The 18,926-nt window shown below is 50.3% G+C and overlaps 4 protein-coding genes across 4 annotated transcripts; all 4 read right to left on the reverse strand.

Moving 5' to 3' along the window:
* Positions 1-2,102: 2,102 nt before the first annotated feature.
* On the reverse strand, positions 2,103-5,310 carry HOF1 (formin-binding protein; the record flags this gene model as incomplete). Its single annotated transcript, XM_064898499.1, has 2 exons — positions 2,103-2,293; positions 2,349-5,310. 2 exons carry the CDS (start codon positions 5,308-5,310, stop codon positions 2,103-2,105), a joined length of 3,153 nt encoding a protein of 1,050 aa, XP_064754456.1.
* Positions 5,311-5,975: 665 nt separating this feature from the next.
* Positions 5,976-8,609, reverse strand: LTR64_004152 (uncharacterized protein; the record flags this gene model as incomplete). The annotated part of the gene is made up of 1 exon (XM_064898500.1): positions 5,976-8,609. One exon carries the CDS (start codon positions 8,607-8,609, stop codon positions 5,976-5,978), a length of 2,634 nt encoding a protein of 877 aa, XP_064754457.1.
* Positions 8,610-9,340: 731 nt separating this feature from the next.
* On the reverse strand, positions 9,341-14,320 carry LTE1 (Guanine nucleotide exchange factor lte1; the record flags this gene model as incomplete). The annotated part of the gene is made up of 1 exon (XM_064898501.1): positions 9,341-14,320. The coding sequence occupies one exon, from the start codon at positions 14,318-14,320 to the stop codon at positions 9,341-9,343; it is 4,980 nt and encodes a 1,659-aa protein (XP_064754458.1).
* Positions 14,321-16,606: 2,286 nt separating this feature from the next.
* Positions 16,607-18,678, reverse strand: ppk32_1 (Protein kinase domain-containing protein ppk32; the record flags this gene model as incomplete). Its single annotated transcript, XM_064898502.1, has 2 exons — positions 16,607-17,488; positions 17,548-18,678. The coding sequence occupies 2 exons, from the start codon at positions 18,676-18,678 to the stop codon at positions 16,607-16,609; spliced, it is 2,013 nt and encodes a 670-aa protein (XP_064754459.1).
* Positions 18,679-18,926: the final 248 nt, after the last annotated feature.

An 18,926-nucleotide genomic window follows, 5' to 3' on the forward strand; every position in this document is an offset into this window, starting at 1 on the left:
TCATTTTGCATCGTCGTTAATCAAGGTTGGCAAACAGGCCACAGCCATATTCCAGATGGTGTAGAACTGGCTGATCCCAATGGCTGCACTGTTCTTTCGGCAGCAATCCGCCGTAAAGCCATTCGCACACGAGACACGTCCTTCATCGCGATTGCAATGACCTCAGCCAGCATTGTACTGGCCGACGCCCCACTGCATCGTGGGGCTGTTCACATGCAAGCACGAGCTTCCACAACCAGTGAAACAACGAAGCGGGCCGATTCGTGGATACAGAGCTTAACAAACAAGTCAGCTGCCGATGGAATTACCCCATATGCACTGTCGACTCTACAACACAAAACAAGCTGGTGTGTGCTGCAGTAGTCAGGTGGGGTGACAACAATGCAGTGCACTGTCACAACATTCGCAGCGCTTACAGGTTGGAAGTCCTTCCAATAACGACCAGTTGACCCAAGGTCTGGAAGGACTTGTGTGATGCCTTCCAGTATCTACGGATACGTTCTCCTGCAAGGTAGTGTTACTGGGACTTTGACTCCGCCGTTGCTCGATTGTTACTCATCAAGCAAACCTTATGATGCTTATCGATATTGTTACAAAGGACAAACACGCTTGCTCGTTCGGTAATAGAACCCCCACAATAAAGAACGAAGTGGTACCGAAAAAGGCTCTCGAAGATTGTAACGTGCAGCCATCATTGAATGGGCATGCCCTCTCGTAAAAAAGGCAAATGCACGGCTTCTGTCTTTCTCCAGGACGAAGAAGGCAAGCTGGCGTTGAACGTGTGTTGATTCTGCCTTTGGGAGTTGCACGCCACAACCCTGGCAGTTGTTTGCCTCACCAGGCGGCAGGAGCCAGTGCGGTCATGCCTACCGCGAACCAACCATTTAAGATAACTAATTTTCATCAATTTCAACCCCTCGGCTGTGGTAAATCATGCAGTTTTCGCCTCTAATGCATTGTGCAGCATCCTACGCAACCTCTTATCATGCAGTCCTACAACGAGTCAACCTTCCGTTCGCTTATGTGGCAACATAGTCAATTCCAAAACGGGTTGAACGACACGCGTACCAACCAGTAGGGGCAACTGCACTGCAGTTAATGTTTCTTTTCAACGCCTCCACGTCGTCATCTGAATTCCTTTTCCTTGCAGCAAACCCGGACTCACAATACAGCGAGACTCAAGCAGGTCGTTAGTATCCACTGCCACATCCATCATTCAGCATACGTGCACCGAAGCTTACTCCCGATGCAAGAGGCTCAACAAGGAATCCAGAAGCAAGCAAGCATGCGACGACCGCGGAGGTTCGTCGTCGACAGAGCTTCATTCCTGGTTTCTGCACGTACTCTGCCGTCCTCCTCGTCCATCACAACTTCCTGAGCCACGTTTATCTCCTAGCCTGCTATCCCACCATGAAACAGCGCTCGTCGACTCTAGCTCATCGTATCAAGAAGTGCCACAGTCTCCTGCACTTTGGAGCCGATGGATTGAGCCTCTCTGCCACGTCAGTACGTAGCGAAGGTACAGCGACTAAAGAATTCTTGCAACTGTTGCGCCATGAGAGCCTAGTAAAGTGGTGTGCGAGAATACTATTCTCTGAGGTGGAACATTAAGCCAGCCTCGACGCTCAAGCATCACGCCAGCGAGGGAAAAGAGTAAAAACAAATAACAATCAGTAAGTGCTTAGTCAATCCGTCTGATGGAGAAGGTGCATGGCTTGATTTTTTTTGTCAAGTTTGCGTATGCAAGTAAGCAAATCCCAAGTCCAGTGAGAGAACCTCCGAAAACCTCTGATCTTAAGGAATCTCCCCTTGATTAGAACACAATGTTTACGGCTCTATGAAATGCAGCAAGAACCCAGGGCCATTACGCGCACAATCACTTGCCTATCAAAAGGAGCAGAGAGCAGGTATGACTGGCAGAAGATCGTCTTACATCATCTGCCCAAATCGGATCAACACCTGATCGCCAATGCAAGTTGTATATGACTTGACACGCTCCATCTACCTCAAACTAGTACAATCTGGAATATATGTAAAAACTCCATGTCCATGATACGTACAAAAGACGGTTAAAGATCTTGTTTATCCTTTAATGCAGCAGCTCAGCACTTCTGCAAGTAATTGCTTGGCACGAGTCCGATACCATGAGGCCCTGGTCCGCCAGTCTTCACGCTCCTTTCAACGGTGGCTTCCCACCAACCGTCGTCCTGCAGTCTTAGGACCGCCAGTATGTCGCCTTTGTGGAAAGTCAGTTCTTCTGGTATGGCGGCTGTGTAGCTGTATTGTGCTCGAGCTGTGATACTAGTTAGCTTTGTCAGGAGAGGATAGGCGAGATGACAGATACGTACCCATAAAGCAAACACTAGGACTGACATCTTCATTTCCTGGCGGCTCGTACATAGCGATCTCACCAGGCTGTGATTGCGCATGCTGAGCATGTACGCCGGTCGTATTGGATTTAGGTCTTCCTCCAGCTTGCCCGCCATAAGGGTTCGGACTAGCAGCTCGATATTGCCCACTGCCCTGCTGATCGTGGTGTGTAGCTGGTTGTCCCCTATATGGATTCGGGCTAGCAGCACGGTACTGACTGGCACTAGCTTGTCGATCGTGTTGCAGGTTCGGTTGTCCACTGGCCATGCCAGGAGCAGCTATACTCTTGCTTCGTTCTCTTCGCACTGACGGATCTACACCACGACCACGTTGATCGTAACTCGAAGGTGCCGCTGGCTCATACTGGGGCTGGCCAGCATATGAAGAGGTAGGCCTACCATTGACCATCCCAGATCTGCTACGTCCACTTCCTGCTTGTGGTGGCTGTGATTGTACTGGTTGCTGCGGCCTGTACTGATTTTGTGGAGCTCCTCGCTGACGCATATCCGGTGCTGGCGATCGTGCTCGCAGATTCGAGTCTGGGTGAGAAGGAGCGTTCTGCATAGGTTGGGGAGAACGTGCACGCATTGGCATACCTGCGTGCTGTGGCCCTGGCGATCTGGATCTTACCATTGCTGTTGATGGTTGAGGGCTTGCAGCACGAGGAACCACCCCCGACATACCTGGTCCCGGGCTTCTTCGTCCATCTCTGCTGGCAGGTCGTCCCATGGAGCTACTAGGCCTTCCTACCGGTGCACTTACACTCGAGCCCATGCCCCAGTCCTCTGTGCGTGATCGCATCTCTTTACTTGTGAACGCAGGTCGAGGCACACCCAGTGCAGATTGAGCTCGGCCCTCATATGCTGGTGGTGGAGTACCTCGTTGCGCAGCGAAGACATCGGTCGTTTGGGCAGAAGCGATTCCTGGTCGTGCACTAGGCCTCTGATCAGGAGCTGGTGTCTTGACACGATGATAGGCATCTACTGGTTGTCTCAACGAGGCGCGCTTGCTCATATCGATCCCACCTGAGCTTTGTTTCAGATTTGCAAGTGCTAGAGCGACAGGATCGTCACCACCTGCACTTATTGGTGGCGGTGCGTATGTTCCTCTTCTTGCATTCACGATTGATGCTCGAGGCGTTGATTGATGACTGGTAGAAGCAGAAGGCGTATCAGGACTGGCAACATCGAGGACATTTGGACCAATATTGAGTTGAAAGTTAGCTCTCGGATCAGCAGGCTCTTCGCCTTCTGGTGCACTGATTCCAGCATTGCGATTGAAGGGCGCTGATGGTTGTCGAACATGAGACTGCTGGTGTTTGGTTGGGCTAGATTGTGCTGAGGAAGAGCTTAAGTCGCTTCTTGACTGGTTCATCGACCATGATGAATTCGAGATGTTCGATGCAGTTAGTGGGTTCGAAGGCTCTTTCTTCGACTTGCGACGGAAGGGAGAGTTGGCATTAAATGGACTCTTGGAGAAGAAGCCTGAACGTCGCTTCGTAAGGCCCTTCTCGGGAGAAGTATTCATTCCCGGCATTTGGACACCATTGACTGGAGCTTGCTTGACTGGAGACGACTTGCCTGACACTGGGTCGGCGCTGGTGAATGAAGAGGGTGCGGAGTAGTCGCTGTTGCTGTCACGACTAGGTGGCCTTGTGCCTGCTGAAATATCGGACTGTGTCATGCGCGAAGGCTGGTCGTCACGCCTGCAATGCATGGTCATACCCTCGTAAGGATATTCGTTGTGTGGAACCTGTGCGATGTCCCCATGCTGACTTGGAGAATAGTTCGGTGGCACATTTGGTTCAATCTGACGATAAGAGAGAGGTTGTGGACGACCGCTATTAGGATCTGGAATTTGTTGTTGTAGTGGAGGTGCGATAACAGGCTGCTCTATCGGCTCTTCTGACATGTCTCGTTCGGTGGAGTGCTTGCTCGAAGTTGATGTCTGAAATTCGTGAACAGGCGAGGCGGTTCTAAATGCTGGGTTCGTTGATCGTGGGAATTGTGCTACGGTGTATGCATTGTCGTCATCCGACACCTCTGAAGCACTGTCGCAATCAGCCTTCGCAAAGTTGATGTAGCGTGGTGGATCTGGGATCTCCTGGCCTGTACCACAGACTTTGACGAAGTTGGCAATGTCCTTCTCAACCTCACAGTTTTCGAGGGCAAGCCGAATCTTTTCGCAAGAGGCATCGTCGCTGACACAGACTGTGCTTGCAATATTTGCAAAAGCCCAGAGACTGCTTTTTGTAAAGTCCAATCTCTCTTCTTCCAGGTCTTGGAACTTGTCGCAAGCAGCCTTCCACTCCTTATTCCATCGTCCTGTAGTATCTTCCAGGACTTTTACTGCAGCTTCATAGTCTTGTGAATCGCTAGCCATGTTGATCTGTGTCTTTTCCAACTTGGCTTTGTTTTTTCGTTCTTCCTGACCCATGACCATATGACCTTGAGCCAAGTAACCCTTTATACGTAGACAATCCTGCTCGTAACGGTCACGGCATTTGTTCACCACAGCTGTCTGCTGCTGCTTTGTCTTGAGGAGTTTTTCGATACCATTTTGCACAATCTTTCGTCGTTCTTTGCTCCCTCCTGCGAATGCACCTAAAGGCTCCTCACATTCACTACGTATTTGTTGTGCGATAAGTTGATGTTGCTTGCCCATGCTTTCTGTCTCACCACGAGCTACATCCAAGCTAGCTCGCAACGTACCCATCTCCACCGAGCCTAAAGCTTTCCTCGATATAGCGAATAGTTTCTTAGCATATTCCTCTTCGAGATCGGCCCTGGCGCGATAGAATGCTTTCAACTCTTCACTTGTTGTCTTTCCATTTTGCATGCGTGTAAGGAGAGGATCAACACCGAGGTCATTCTTGCCCCAGAAACAGTTGCTAAACGAAACTGGCACGTTTGGCCCGGCATCTGAAGCTGGCACCGGCATGGTGCCGGTGACTGTAAGTCGATGTGCAGCTGTGAAGGGTATTTATCCTTGGTCAATAGTGGAATGATTCCTGCGCACAGTCCAGCTGTCCGACTTTCTGCTTAGTAGAGAAGATTGAATGGTTTGGGTAACAGGATGTTTGAGAATTGTCGCTCACACAAAAGGGTCATTCGACTTGAGCTAGTTGGTTGGGATTGCAACAAGTGAAGATCTCTGCTTGTGCAGGAGACTCGAGAACTGCACTTGATCTGTGCTGAAGGTGGCCTGGGGTCGAAGCGCCATGTTTACGAGACTTGCGTTGTCACAGTAACGAGCGACACCCTGCAAACATTTCACCATCGCGTCTCGCTCAACCACAATCTGTTCGTACCAGACCAATTTCCTGGAAGAATCGTCCCAGTTTCTATACGTGTTCAGATGTGAAACAAGACCACAAGAATGGAAGGAACGTCTGGCTACTGACTTCTGTGCTCCGAAAGCAGTTGCGACTCAATAATATGAAGGAGCGAAGTGGCTACGTCATAGTGTCTTTCACGAATATTGCAACAGAATCAGAACGTCCTCCCTGCATGCACACCTACAGTCCAAGGACAGATCAACGTTCACAAGCAGATAGCAAAAATATAGATAGATGCTCTGATGTCCAGCGGCGACAGTCAGCCAAACTACAGCCCACTACTACCATTCGACCTCCATCCTCTAGCAACAGTACTCACACTGCCCTTCCTCCTAGGTGTATCACCATCCAAGTTCAGCTTAGCAAGCACCTCAGTCGGCACAGTAGGAATGTACTTTCTCGCTCTTTCTCTGTTCGTGCCGCCGATGCCAGCGCCATAAGTAATGAGCATGTCCGTCGAGGTGGGTAGTGAAAAGGGCAGCATAAGCGACTGGTCAAGAAGTAGCCTGTTCCGCTCTATTGGCGGGTCGGTATCAGATTCGATATTCGTTTGTGACGTCGGAGTCTGTGCGGAGGGCTCTGTTTTCGACGTTACAGTGTCTGGTGTCTCGATGCTGTTGCGGACGCTTGCTTGAGGAGTAGAGGATTTGATAGGTGTGTTAGGCGTGTCCGTGTCTGGCAGGGGCGTTAGTGGTCGCCGTATGAGAGTCTCTGATCCTCTCTGCAATTGCTGTAGAAACTTCATGTGTGCCTTGGGTAATCCTTTTTCGCCAACTTCGTATCTGTAGTTTTTTACTGCGTGTATCAGCTGCATTGGCGACAGTCTCTGAAGTTGCATCAATGTCTCGAGTAATGATTCGTGATCTTCACCAGTCGAGCTAAAGCATTGAAGCCATTGAAGCAGCTGTACTAGAGGAGCTAGATGTCGCCTAGCAGCACCCACCGTCGTCTCGCCAGAGATATTGGTGGCACCATTCTCGTAATGCTCAGGCTGGCGATTATTTGCTCTTGCCCAATCTTCAACCTGTGACACATTCATCCGTATCTGCATTGCTTTCGTCCTGGAAAGGTATCTTCGCGTCGTCATAATACGGTTGAATAGCTCGGCACCAATCCAGTACAGAAGCTGCGCAAGAATTTGAGCTGTTATCACCGAATGTACATCGTACAAGTCTAATACAAACAACGTCGAGGACAACAACGACGTGATATTTCGTGGCGATATCTGAGCTCGCCTGTTCGGAGATGGAGGCCTGAACCTTTTTGATGGATCTTCTTCCACGACCTTGGATTTGCTCTTGAACATTTTCCACTCTCCTTGGAATTCGACATCGCTCAAGCCTGGAATGGTTTCATGGTCGAGCATAGCCTCTTCATGCACTTTGTTCATGCGCCTTTCAGCGTCGCGAATGACAAGTATGAATGTTTCGTTGACAAGTTCTGCCAATTCAAGTTGGTACTTCGAGGTAGCCTGTACTAACCCGGCGTCTTTCTTTAGGTAATGTAACAATAATGTTGCGTTGGAAATCCAGAAGGCCAGCATAGTCATGTCCCACTGATGTCGTTCAACCACGTCGTTGATCAAGTCCATAGCTCTCGTCAGCAGGTCTTCAAGCAGCGTTCCAGGCATGTGGTAGTGTGCGTATCGTGCCATGAGGAATATCAGGTTAGCCGGTACTGGCTTCTGGCTGGGCGACCTTTGCGGTGTCATGTTTGTTATGATCGTATCGAGGATCAGGTCCATCTTGTCGTCCTGAAACACAAACATTTGGTCACCAACACACCTCTCCCAAATGAACTCTTCCTCATCTTCCTGCTCCATCTCATCTTGATTCTCCGGAGCCTCATCGAAGCCTAGGGTTGAGAGATCCACTTCGAGGTTGGCAGCAGATTCTTGCATAAGCATTCTCCTCTTCAGCATGCTCTCCTCGGCTTCTTCCTCGAACCTGTCATTTCCGAACCCTCCAGTCGTGTAGAAGTCGTCGCCCTGGTAGCCTCCCATGGCAGCGAAGCCAGCGCCGGCAGTCATGCCACCAGAATAGCCACCCTCTCTCAGGTACTCTGCCATATCAGAACCGGGCTGCACGAAATCCCAAGCACTACCACCACTGCTACTACGGAGCTCACCATTAGCCCCGTGGTCGAGTAATGTGCGCGCGATGACCTTGTGCCTGTTCATAACACTCCACATCAATGCCGTCCACCCATTCCTATCCTGTTCGTCAACGTGAGCGCCGGCATCGAGCAGTACTGCAACAACTCCTTCGTGCCCAAAGCAGCTGGCGTAAATTAGAGGTACAGTGCCTTCTTCATCTGGGTTGTTAACTCCTACGAAGTTCTTCAGTTTCCCATTGACCAGCCTGCGCACGCGCTCAGTATCACCATTCGAAGCAGCCATGTTCAGTCCCTTCTGAAGTTTAGTCCGCTTCTCAGCCTCAGACGACTTCTCATCACTGGCAATATCGTCATCGTCCTCATCTGCCATATCAGCACTGCTCGGCTTGTGCGCACGAACAGTGCTAGCATATGTATTCAGAAAACCTCTTTCACTCGCCTCGAGTCGCGTCTGTATGCCTTCCTCTGCATCTCCATCGTAGTTGATGCCTAGTGGGCTGTCAAGCTTCAGGTCAAAGCCGCCTGTGAGAGAGCGAGTCTTATTGTGGTTCGCTGATACCGGTGGGTAGTTTATCTGTGACGCCGAGCCACTCCAGTCATCGTAGAATTCCTCCTGACCAGGATAGTACGTATCAAAAGTGCGTCGATCGTCGAGGGACGTAGGCAGATCGGATGGAAGGGCTCGGCTGGGACTTGTTGGTGACAATGGAGATACTGGTCCATTGTGGTCGCTGTTGCTAGGATCCAGACTGAGGGAGACAGGGCGAGACGTTTCACCGGTCGACATGGTGCATGCTGTCGCTGTAGAAGTTGGCAAGACTGCCTGTACCGATGCTCGTGGTCGATCGTCCGTATATCTGTGCTGGCAACGTAGGCTGCATGACGAGCCTTCTAACAATAACTTCGTTTGTCATATAGCTGGAGATAGCTGAACATGGTCAAAATGCGTATCTCTCGCGGAAAAGCAATGTGGTGGTGTTACAGAATGCATTGCGCCGACCACACCCGTCTCACCTCAATGAGGTTGGCCGTGAACCTCGTCTTGGCGCTTCGGGGAGTAATTGCACGATTGTCAACTTCTACCAAGCTACCTATAGTGTTCCAAAAGTGCCATTTCAGTGGAAATCAGCTGTTATGGGTCTATTAATATCATGACAGCTGAGATTAGACAAGTATTCCACCTGCCACCCCTGCAACCGCTCTGAGACGTCTTAGATCTCCCACGATAAAAGAGACCATGGTTACTCAGGATAGAGTAGTCAGGAGACTTCTTCCTGTTGGCAGAAGTATGTATGCAGTGACATGTTCTTCGCGAGAGATGCTACATCCACCATAGAAAGAATCACTGAAGGCATTCCACAATATTCATCCAATGCGCCTATTAACCAATACCTATGTGCAATACCCAAGCACAAAACACCATCGCTAATCGCTAAACGCTAAAGACAGGACCCGAAGGTCGAGAAAGCATACTTTGTATGGCGTGGACCACGCTCTCTTTCTTTACCACTTCTTGCACTATTCCAACGACTTGCTCAAAGCATCAATTCGCTTGTCAGTCAAAGCGGACAACCACAAACACCTTTCGACAATGCCGTGTATGGGCTCAAAGTCGTACCTGAGACTGGCATCAATGAGCCGCAACAAGCCTTTGACGATGATAGCGGCTGTCCGAAATCGTTCGAAATTGATTAATGGTTCCGCCCCTTCCTCGATATGAATTTCAGCTGGTTTTTGAGCATTATATGTCAAATCATGCACATACAGCATGAGAAAAGGTATGCAACCACTTGACAGATCTGTCGACTCCATTTCCATACGCAACTCGTTGAAGTTTCGCATTGGCTGAGCCAACTTTTCCATGTGTTTGAGAAGTGACTTATCCGGTCCAGGCACCAGTTCCCACGTCCCTTTGAGTCTTGTACAGCTGGTTGACATTAATGCAATCGTAATTTGAAGCATTGTAGCATAATTCCGCAGCCGCCGCGCGTGTGCTGCAACATGTATGAATTTAGAGAGCACACGAGCTCTTTCCTCGATATCCTGTGTCAGTACTATCTCCGATAACACCCATTTAATGACAAGGTTGAACCTTGTCGTCACCACATCGATGCCTCTAGCGTCGTCATGCTTGGTCATGTACTCGGCCCAATCCAAAGAACTGGTAGATTTATCGTTGCTCCATCGCATCTCAACTAGGTCAGTCCATTCTATCTCCGTCAAGGCAGACTGCTCGACTATTGTGAGCTGTTGAGCAAGCACATCTGACTCACATGCTAGAACAAAGGGCACGTGGGCTGGACCACTCGAAGGCGGTTGTACAGACTGATCCAATTGGTTGTTGCTCGGCGACTGCCTTGCATCTTGCAGTCGACGTGGGGTCGCTGGGTCTCGGTCAAGCAGAGGTGATTGCTGCGGAGTCGGTAGTTGGGTTATGAAACTTGCAGGTCCAGCAAGTGCAGGGCTAGTATGTAGAGATAGGTTCACCAGAGATGCATGGGTGAGTGGATGACTTGGAATCTCTAGTCCAGAAATTGCCGTCCCTGGTGCAGCGAGCATGGGCGACGCTGATTTGCCTACACCATTTGTGTGAGTAAGAATGTCTACTGATATCTCTGATGAGAGGTCTGAGATGTCCTCGTCCTCTTCCAGAAGAAATGACTTGGTTGTATCTGTCAGTGCTGTGCCGGGCCTAACAGTTCCACGTGCTTCTATGTGCTTTGAACTCGGGATGTTGGCCCTCGATCTTGCTTTGTCATCACCACGACCTGCTGCTGCTTTTGTTGGTTGTGGACTATCTGTCGTGACTGCGCGACCAATAGTCGTGCTTCTCTTCAAGATAGGTAGAGATATTTCAGAGCTGTCGGAATCAGATTCAGCGGGTGAAACTGTTGGGAGGCCAAACACAGCTGATTGATGAGCAAACAGTCTAGATGGTGCTTGTTCTTGCAGGGGGTCAACTGTTTCGTCGTGTAGGAAGGACCGTTCAGCCATAGAAACCTCCTTGTCTTGTCGGATAGCGTGCCCATCGGTAGCATTATAGTCTGTTGGCACTGTGGAAGCAGACATCGGTAGTTCTGACGAGGCAACAAAAGAGCCTGTATCTGGGGTCGGTGAAGCGTTGCTACCGTCTTGTGATGGATCTTCATAACGACCTTCGAGTTTCAAGAGTGTGGCTTCGAGTCCGCCATCGTCATCGTCGGGTATCGCCGAGAAGCCCGAGATAGCTGCCTGGAAAGAGGGACGAAGATTCTGCGAAGAATTGGTATTAATCATTGATACTTTCTGAGACTTCTTCTGCGGGGTCGCTGGACTCGTCGCGGTCTTTGGCCGGCCCATAATCAATAGAGATCCGCCAGCGGAACTGCTATCAAGCATTGAATCTAGCGATTGATGATGCATTGCAGGCTCCAGATCCTGAACATTTTGATTTTTGCGTAAATCGCCTCCAGGACGTCGTCGCAAGCCGTGGGCTGGAGCTCTGGAAACAGGGCTTTCACTATTGGAAGTAGCTTCGGTCATTGGGGGCGGCGATGTGCTTCTGAGAGAATCCGTCACAGCTCTGTACACTGAGGGACCTTCATGCAGCTCAGGAGATGGCTGCAGTGCCGTGACCGTAACATTGCTAGATGTCCTATTGCCGACTCGAAGACCAAGTGTTTGTGCAGTCGACGTGGTTGAGCTCATCTCTTGCGACTTATTTGTGTCCACAGGTGATGTCCCTGCTTCTTCGTTCTCAAAGGCAATTTGTGTTTGGAAAGATGCATGTTGTAAATCAGAGCGATCAGAACGTAGGTGCTCTATTTTCGATTGTTCGTGTTCGTGCACATATGAGTCTGGTAATGCCCCAGACATGACTGGCATGGCGACGGCAGTATCATCCACAATAAGAATGGAGCCACTCTGCTCTGTGTAGTCGCTCGGCAGCCGCGCTGGAGGATATTCTGGACGCTTCACTCCTATCGAGTTGAGTGGTGGTGAGAAAGGTAAGGATCCTAACGTTTGTTCAGTAGCGTAAGGAGTGAATCTCTGTGGATTTCCCTCATCTAGCAGCGGCTGTGTACCTGGTACTACCGTTTGAAAGCTCTGAACAGCTGCAGCACCAAGCAGATCGATACGAAGCTGAGTGTTGGATGTCGTCCCAGTCGCCCTCCGGCGCAGGTCATCGTTTGACCTTGCTAGGTTAAGAGGTACAGGGGCCTTTCGTGCGGTAGATGTAGTAGGAGGGGGAGGCGAGATTGTGATCACAGTCACTTCATTCGTGCCTTGTTTTCCACTGAGAGCTCTTCTGATAGAACCGAAAATGTTCTTGACAGCTGGTCCTTGGTTACCATGGAACGGACTTGAAGGACTTGGAGGAACACGCGACAATGCGCCTCGTGGCGGATCTGCACTGAACCTAACGGACGGACTGGGTGGAGCATTGATGGGCAGACGTACGAAGGGTTCGACTGGTCCATACACAAAGCCTCGAATCATGCTTCCAGCATGAGGGTCGATGTAGTGACCTGAGTGTACGAGGGCTTCGACGGGAGTTTGCACGCTCGAGACTGGTTCTTCATATTCTTCCTCGTCGTCGTCGCGCCTGGGTTGTATCTGGACTTTGAGATCAGAAGGGGCGTTATGGCGACGTGACAGAACAGAGACTGGTTGTGGACCTCTTTCGGATTTCCCGGAATCACGCTTAGGAGATCGCGATCGACGCCGCGGGATAGTGCAAGAGGTAGGCTGCAAGCTCTTGTCGCTTATTATTGATTGCGGCTTTTTTGCATGATCTGAAGATGGCAGTCTCTTGTGGTAGGTCTTCCTCGTGGCCATGGAGGGAGTACTCGGTAGTGGTGAGCACGAGGATTCAGGCATGTTCTGCAAACCGAGTCCCAATGCTGCAGTAGCCTCGCTAATGTCGGCATAAGCAGGGTTCCTGCTGCCGAGGACACCACCCGGAAGTAAAGCCTCCTCCTGATCATTGTCCATATTGAACTGCTCTGCATCCCAGTAGAGGGCGCATCTTCCGTTCCAACATCTCTTTAAATCTTGCAAGATCTTCAAGTCGCTTACACCTCCTGTCCCTTTCGGCCTCTGTCTGACGGATTCGTACAGACCATTGACCTCATTGCAGAATCTGACACGTAATTGACGATTGACCACAAAATCCTCGGCGAAATAGTTTAGTATCCAATGTCTCAGTGCAGCGAAAGTTCGTATACGTATTATCCTTCCATCGTCTGACAATCGACCCACTGACCATTTCAGTCGCACAAGCAGATAATCGAGCACTTCGAAAGTTGTCATGTAGGAACGAAAAGTGAGGAAGAAATCCGAGACCAGGTCATAATCCATGAAAGACTCGGAGGATATCTGAGCAATGATACGAATCTTTGTCGCAGCAGCAATGTCCTTTTCGCTGTTCGCATACCTTACCACAGAAGGACTGTTGTATACGGTGGTGAGCTGGTCGTACAATTCCACCGAAATAGGAGAAGTCAATTCTGCCATGGTGAGAGACCGAGTCAAGTCGCCGTCTTGGGCAGTGTGCAATGTGCCTGACATGTGGGGATTGCTCCCATTTGCGGGTATGGAGTGTTGAAGCTTCTGAAAGGCCTTTAGACTCGAAGGAGGAGGACCACCGAAACCATCAACCATGCTTGAATGAGTGGTTGAATGAGCGCCCGAGTCCTTGGTGTAGCTTGAACCACGAATGAAAGGTGTTCCATGAGCGCTGAACCGAGGGGTGCCAATCCTGTAGGAAGGAATAGGTATCTGCAGGGTTGGCGCATCACCCTCTTCGTCGCTGCTGTGGACAGACTCTGGACGATTGATTACGATGCGAAGTGTTTGAGGCTGAGGAGCAGCTGCTATAGACCTTCGCGATTCGTCAATGGTGGAGAATGACTGACTGCGACTGTGTCTGTAGGTGATCTCTTTCGAGGCTTTGCTCAGTTTTGCACGATCGATGAGTCTCTTTGGCGAAACGGATCTTGTCCTCGTCTGCGGTGGCTGAGACGGGAGCGTTGTTGCAATCGACGGCGGCAAAGCAGTAGGAGCAGTTGGCGAGATCCATGTGTAAGGCGATGAGGCCACAGCAGCAGGTGAGAAAACACCTTGGTGCGGCGAAGGACTCAAATGAAGAGTGCCTCCAGTGCCGACGTTCGAGACAGTGAAATTGCGACCTCTTTTAGAGCCTGAGCTTTCGGTTTGCTTCGTGTTTTTTTCCACACTGGGAGGCTTCTGCCTGAGTATTTCTGTACTGTCCTTCACTCGCTTTAGAGAATGCGACCTCTTTTTCAGGTTGCGACTAGGTACTGAGTTCGTCCGGCCGTGGCCCTTAGCTAAAGCGGACAGCTGAGAGCTGGAGGTCTGTGCTGGGGTCGACTCGGTCCTCGAGTGGCCAGTGTGTGTGGTCATGCTTTTGGCTGCACCAGCTATATGTCTAGCTACCACTGGGTCGACAGAGATCACTGAAGTCCTACTGCTGCGCCGCGACGTGTTCCCAGGCATACTGGCGCGCTCTTTACGATTCTTGCGCTTTACGTGTTGACCTTGCCAGACTTCATACAGCAATTGCGAGTACGTGATTGAGAGGACGTAGCCCTGACACAGTGGATGTGCTCATGGTGGGGGTCTATGTCGAGAGCGAGGAGCAGATCAATATACGATCGAGTTCGAGGTGCGCGATATTACGCGTGCTAAGAGTGCATGATTTCAGATGTGCCACTCCAATGGTGTCCAAGCTGTGTATTAGGCAAAGCGACAAAGCAGGGAAGGAACGACAGTCTGCAATAATACAACAAATGCTACAAGTCACGACAGTCCGTATCGTCCGCTCGGGAAGTGCGAACCTGCGGCCAGGAAAAGAAAAGCTGAGTGGTCACAAAACCGACTTCGAAACAGCGTCGAATCAGATCGAGTTTGGCCACGACGACTCTATGCGGCACCACACCCAGCAGCATGCCGATAGGGCACATCTCACTCCCACTAAAAGACCACATGGCAAGAAGGGAGTAACGGAAAGTGGATAATGAGCTTTAAGAGTCCTCATGGTGACCAACCAGAAATACCAGACCTTTGACCCAAGGAGTGCCCATGGTGTTTGGATCCCAAATGGTCTCAGAAGTCAGTAGCCAGCTCGATGTTACAATACAGTATTTTCAGCTCTTGTGCTTGATAATTTTTGACCAATGAGTGACACAGGCTGTTCACAATGTACCTCGCAAGCACAGCTCGTGTGATGTACATGCCAGAGAAGTCAGAGGTTCGTACATCTGGCATGAGCGATCGTGTCATCCATTGCAGTGCATCCGTAGCGTTGAGACCTTGCGATCAATCCTCCCAACTGACTTTCGGAAGCATCAGAAGTCTGTTGTTCCTTTCCACGAACGATAAAACACGAAACCGAATTCACGTGGCAGACCTACAGATCAAGCTCATGACTTGCAAGATGGACTTGTCCTTATCCGTGCATACTCAACCTCGGTCACTGGATACCACATGGTCGTGGACAACACTACAGTGTGTGTATGCCCGCTCCGAGTCATTAGGATTCTCATTTGGTCAGCAAGGAACAGGAACTACGTATACAACCGTGTTCGTCCTCGAACAACAGATAATCTTTAAAGAAGAAAAAAGAACTCCAGTCCAGCTTGCTTATCAAAGAAGGACCACTCACAGCGACCACAACCTCAGAGCTTTCCATGTGACCAGCTCAGTTTGCTCAAGAGTCAAGACCCCATCGCACATACTATTATGTCGTCTTGTCATCACATTCCGCGACGCGTGAATCTTATTGTCCTTCAGCCTGCGCGACGAAGTCATTGCTTGGCAATCCTGTACTGCCTGCGCCTTCCGTGTTCGTTTTTGCCTTGACCATCGCCATAGTGTGCAAGAATTACTCAGCTGTGCACCTTCCTCGCTGCTTCAAAGCCATGCGGCAAGCACAGCCTCGTGATTGCTTATTCGCTCGGCGACCGTAGGTCCATGTTCATATTTCGCCAACGAAATGTATCATGTGAAACCACACTGCCGTTCGAGAGGTCGCGACCTTGCAAGCTGATAGCTTCTATCGACCCTAACGATTGTGCCAAAAGAGCTAGATGTCTGCGGTGTTTGCAACAGAACCATTCGTACTCAGGAACACGTCAGGTAGGACTGATCGTGTGCCTGGCTTAGATCTACTACCTATCTATTTGGAGATTCAAGCTGCAGCCTGTGAGACCACAATAACCCAAATACTCGCGAACTTGTTGTATGAGAACGCGGCAGCCTGTAAAGTCGACGGCATTTAAATTTCCTACTCGGCTGGGTTTTTGTGATGTTCTGTGCTACTCTCCTATTTCACATGCTCACCAGTGCTAGCAACGATGACCATTATCGAGATTGCTCGAGAAGAATATACGGTCGCTCACTTCAATGAAAATGGTGAAATTTATTACGTTGTACTTCGAATGCCGTACCCTGGGAAGAAAGGAGTCAATTACGAGCGATAGTGACCAAAACTAGATCTACCTGATATTGAAAACCGTTTTCACAACATAAGATAATGACCACCGTTCTCGTTCATTAGTATTATTCCAAGTATCACCGTAGTATCGAACATAATTTTCCAAATCCATTACCCAACTCCCACTGCTGCCACGAGGAATATAATTGCTTCAATGTAAAACCAAAAAGCTGCGTCGAAAGATTGCGTTCAGAATAACACGTACCTATAGGATCCTCTGCTTCCACCCAGGTACACATCCCATCCTCTAAACTCTATTAAACTCCCACGAATGTGGCAGTCAATATTCAACCCACCACCTCATCCTTTATCTCCCCAATCTTCTGCTTCGTCCTCCCAATCCTCGCCTGCCACCTCTTCACCCACTTCCTCACTGCCCTCCCAATCCTCTCAGCAGGATAATTAACAGGACTCTCACCACCGATAAAAATCATCGAATCATACAGGAACCCGCCGAGAACCGTGCCGCAGATAGGCGCTATCCAATTGACACGGAACCAGTAACCATCCGCGAACAGCGACGGATATGGACTGGAACTATACCCGAGCACGGCCAATGCGACTCGTGGTCCGAAGTCTCTGGCTGGATTCATGGCCAGGCCGGTGTTGTAACCGAACGCCATACCGAGGACTGCGACGAGGAGACCGACGATGAAGGCGTTCATGCCTGCGCCTGGTGGGGCATTTGTGTCGTCGCCGAGGGCGAGGACTGAGATGGCTAGGATGGTGCTGCCGACGAGTTCCGTTAAGAAGGCAGTGCCTGTGCTTACCCATGCCTGACGTGGAAATGTGAGGAAGTTTGCTAGCACTACCGAGGCGGGTGGCATTGCGTTCGCTTCGAACGTTGCCGAGTGCTGGCCTTGCACGTTCAGATCTCGTACTTGTAACGCGATGAGGCCGGGTCGGAAGATGGCGAAAGTGATGAGGGTGGCTAGGAAAGCTCCTACCATCTGTGCAGTGATGAATGCCGGCATCTTTGCGAGAGGGAAACCACGATATACGTGGAGCATGATTGATATTGCTGGGTTCAGATGAGCGCCAGAAATACCACCTGCGATGTAGATTGCAATCATTGTAGCGAGACCCCATGCCCAGTCACCAGTATCTCCTACTCCTGCTGCCCCTCGAGAGACGGTAAGTGCCAAATTGGCACTGAAACCGAGCGTATACTGTACGGTTATCTGACTTGTCAGCAGGAATTGTGACTGATAGGATGGTTGGTACTTACGCCTAGCAATTCCGCTAGCGGCTCTCGAAAAAGCAAACGAACCACCGACCAGTAGGTATGTAGATTATGTACTTCGTCGTCTTCGGCTTCGTATCCAAACAGGGGGATCGCGTCCTGATATGGTAGATGAATACTGTGTTCTGCCTCTTTCGCCCTATTTGCATTGGCAATCGCTTCATCAAGGCCAGCTAATTCGGGATCTGATTTGCGGTGCTGGTACTCCTCGTCCTCTTCCTCAATGATAGGCTCGCCTAGACGAGAGTGGAGCTCCGAGATATCGTGGTGCGCAGCGGATTCCTTGTGGTATCTTCCAAAGGGTGAGAAAGCTGGCGACCCCGGACGCTGGTGATGGAAAGTCTCAAACAAATGGAGCTCTCGTCCACGTCTTACGTCGTCAAGTTGAGCAGCGATTTTGCCAGGCCGAAGAGATGGCTCGATACGACCAGTCTCCAGATCTGCGATCGATTCAGGTCTGTCATCCCTGTGCAACACTTCCTGCTTCAGCTCGTCCTTTGTTGGAACCATGCCAGATCGCAACACATGAGGAAGAGGCTTGGCCAAGCCCCATATAGGTCGTGTATTTGCAGGCTGGTCGTATGCTGGATTAAGTTGTGCGTAGCCTGGGTCAACGTACGGCTGATTAGCGACCAAGGTATCGAGAGGTGCCGGGCCTGCTAGCGAGAACCTCCGTGAAGCGGTGTCGTTATCTCGGCCAGAAGCTGCAATGGCGACTGACCTTCGATCCGAGTCGACAAAGTGCCTCCATGAATGTGACGGACCGGGACTAGGACTTGGCTGAGCACTCCCAAGGCGACGACGTATGCTGGGCTGTCGAAAGCTGATTGCTGAACTTCTGACATGGCGCAATCGAGGTTCGGGGTCTTGATCTGCGAAATCTCTTGACAGAAGTCGTGTTGTTTCTTGCTCGCTGGAAGTTCGTGCTGGCCCAGGAAGTCGCAATCTGGACGAGGAGTCATCAAAACGGCTTGAAGTGTTGCTCTCCTCGCGTCGAATGCTTGGTCTTGGCGTACGTTCACCTTCCTGCTGTTCTTGCAACGTGGATGTTGTGCCTGATCGGGCTCTTTGGGCATTGGAAGCTGAGCCTTGCTCAATGCCTTCAATATTACTCATTCCTCCTACAGCTCGTGTACTTTATTCGACCAATACCTTCTCAAGTTTTTGTCGAGTCTATACTTGCCACTGAAATGAACACTTTCACCACGAATGCTCTAATTACCCCGGAAATGTTTCCTTCTTGCCTCCGAGCCGGCCCACTAGATCATGCACAGCATCACTAGTAAAGCTTCTGGATAATATGTTGTTGGTTGGATAGAATATCGACACTACCTCCGATCTGCTGAAGTAGTGCTCTTGATGTA

Source organism: Lithohypha guttulata, assembly GCF_036872675.1.
Source record: "Lithohypha guttulata strain CCFEE 5908 chromosome Unknown scaffold_3, whole genome shotgun sequence".
Classification (NCBI taxonomy): domain Eukaryota; kingdom Fungi; phylum Ascomycota; class Eurotiomycetes; order Chaetothyriales; family Trichomeriaceae; genus Lithohypha; species Lithohypha guttulata.